Genomic DNA, 2130 nt, shown 5'->3' on the forward strand with positions numbered 1-2130 from the left:
GCTGCTGCTGCTGCTGCACTTGCTTTTACTGCTGCTGCTGCTGCACTTGCTTTTACTGCTGCTGCTGCTGCAGAAGACTCGGCGGTACTTCTTAGGAGGTACCCAGCTCTCGTCTTCGCTGTTGCTGTTGCTGCTGCTGCCGCTGCTACTGCTGCTGCTGCTGCTTGGCTGCAGCAAGCAAGGCTGTGTTTGGTGCTGCTGCACCACCACCCAGGGGAGCCTCTTGACAGCAGCGCAGCAGCAGCAGTTGCAGCTGTCTGCAGCAGCAGTTGCTGCTAATCCTGCAGGCGCCGCTGCAGCAGCTCCAGCAGCAGCTGCTGCAGCAGCTGCGCCGGGCTGCCTCGGCAGCACTGCAGCAGCAGCAGCAGCTACTGCTTCTTCTGTCTCGAGGCTCCGCAGAAAGCTGGCAGCAACCGGAACTGCAGCAACAGCAGCAGCAGCAACAGCAGCAGCAGCAGACCGCACCCGGCAGCCCAACTTCTTGAGGTGTACATACACCCCAAGGCTGCGGCGGAGGGGCACGGCGCTGCAGGGAGACTCACAGGGATGCCTACACCCCCTCTGCTGCTGCTGCTCCTGCTCCTGCTGCTGCTGCTGCTGCTGCAGCTGCTGCAGCAGCAGCAGCGGGTTTAGAGTGCGGCCAGTGCCCAGATCAAACAGCAGCAGCGAACACGCCTCTATTGCAGCAGGTATTTCCCACGGGTTCAGCAGCAACACGTTAATGCCAGCTGCAGCAGCAGCAGCAGCAGAATCTGCAGCTGGAGCTGCTTCTGCTGCTGCTGCTGCTGCAGTAGCTTTTCCCGATGGAGTTGCTGCAGCTCCTGCTGCTGGGTCCCCTTCTGTTTGGAGCTCTTGTGCCTCCTCAGCACTGCTGCTGCTGCTACTGCTGCCCTTCAGGCTCCCACCGTTGCAGCTGCTGCAGTCGCCGCTGCTGCTGCTGCTGCTGCTGCTGCTGCTAGGTGGGCGCAGGCAAAACTGAGTGCCCAGTCTCGTCCAGCAGCGGCCGCTGTAATAGAATAGGCAAAGGACGCTTTGCTGCGGCAGCCAAAAGCCAGCAGCAAATGCTGCTGCTGCTGCTGCAGCTTTTGCTGCTCTTGCTGCTGCTGCTGCTGCGCGTGCTGCTGCTGCTGCCCTGGCTGCTGCATGCGCCCGTGAACCGAAGAGCCGCAGGCGAGGAAGAGCAGCACAGAGAGCGACAAAACCCACACTTTCTAATGCTGCTGCTGTTGTTGTTGTTGCTGCTGCTGCTGTTGCTGCTGCTGCTGGAGCCACCGCTCCTACTGCTGTTGCTGCTGCTGCTGCTGCTGCTGCAGCTGCTGCTGCTGGGCCATCCAGAGTAGCCACAGCTGGTGGCGCTGCTGCAAAGCAGCCTTCCTCCATTTGCTGCTGCAGTGCAGTAGAAGATCTCGCTGCTGCTGCTGCTGCTGTAGCTGCTGCTGGCCGTGTTTTCGTTGCTGCTCGCGCTGCAGCAGCTGCTGCTGCAGCGCCTAGTTCTGCTGCTGTTGCTGCAGCCGGGCCTTTTACACAGCAGCAGCAGCAGCAGCCGTTGCTGCTTCCCGCCCAGCCGTGACAGCAGCAGCAGCAACAACACCAGCAGCAGCTGCTGCTGCTGCCGATTTAGCTGCTGCTGCTGCCGATTTAGCCGCTGCAGTTGCTGCTGCTGCGCTCAAAGCTAGTACCAGCAGCAGACCTTTAAACAAATAAAACCCAAATAATACCTTTCGAATTGTTGCAAATACCTTCTGGTACCCCTGGGGGGGCCGTGGGGCCTCGTGGGGGCCCCATGGGGGCCCCTTTGGGGGCCCCCCGGGCCCCAGGTGGGGCCCCCAGAGGCCCCTGGGGGCCCCCAAGGTACTCAGCACACACATGCTTCCAACAGTTTCTTTGATGTCTGTTGTAGTTTAAATTTGAAACTGCAGCAGCAGCCGCAGCAACAGCAGCAGCAGCAGCACCCGCAGCAGCAAAAAAGCGGTTTGTCTGCAGGGGCCCCCACCACCAAGGCTGCTGCTCTGGGGGCCCCCGGGGGCCCCCGAGTTCTCAGCTGTACCCTTATGCAGCTGACAAGGGCCGCCGCAGGTCGCCCTGCAGCGGCGCTGCTGCTGCTGCTGCCGCTGCCGGCGCTGCCGCCAG

The 2130-nt window shown here is 61.7% G+C and overlaps 2 protein-coding genes across 2 annotated transcripts in view; one reads left to right on the top strand and one right to left on the bottom strand.

Annotated features, from left to right (window-relative positions):
* Positions 1–1380, bottom strand: part of ETH_00040815 (uncharacterized protein) — a gene marked incomplete at both ends in the record, with an annotated part of 1921 nt that extends 541 nt beyond the window's left edge. The window contains one exon of the mRNA XM_013374097.1: positions 79–1380. Coding sequence (XP_013229551.1) covers positions 79–1380 — 1302 coding nt within the window. The remainder of the gene's footprint in view (positions 1–78) is intronic.
* Positions 1381–2051: 671 nt separating this feature from the next.
* Positions 2052–2130, top strand: part of ETH_00040820 (uncharacterized protein) — a gene marked incomplete at both ends in the record, with an annotated part of 3582 nt that continues 3503 nt past the window's right edge. Inside the window, one exon of the mRNA XM_013374098.1 lies at positions 2052–2127. Within this exon, the coding sequence (XP_013229552.1) occupies positions 2052–2127 (76 nt within the window). The remainder of the gene's footprint in view (positions 2128–2130) is intronic.

Source organism: Eimeria tenella, genomic scaffold (genome assembly GCF_000499545.2).
Source record: "Eimeria tenella Houghton genomic scaffold, Eth_scaff1907, whole genome shotgun sequence".
NCBI classification, from domain to species: Eukaryota; Apicomplexa; class Conoidasida; order Eucoccidiorida; family Eimeriidae; genus Eimeria; species Eimeria tenella.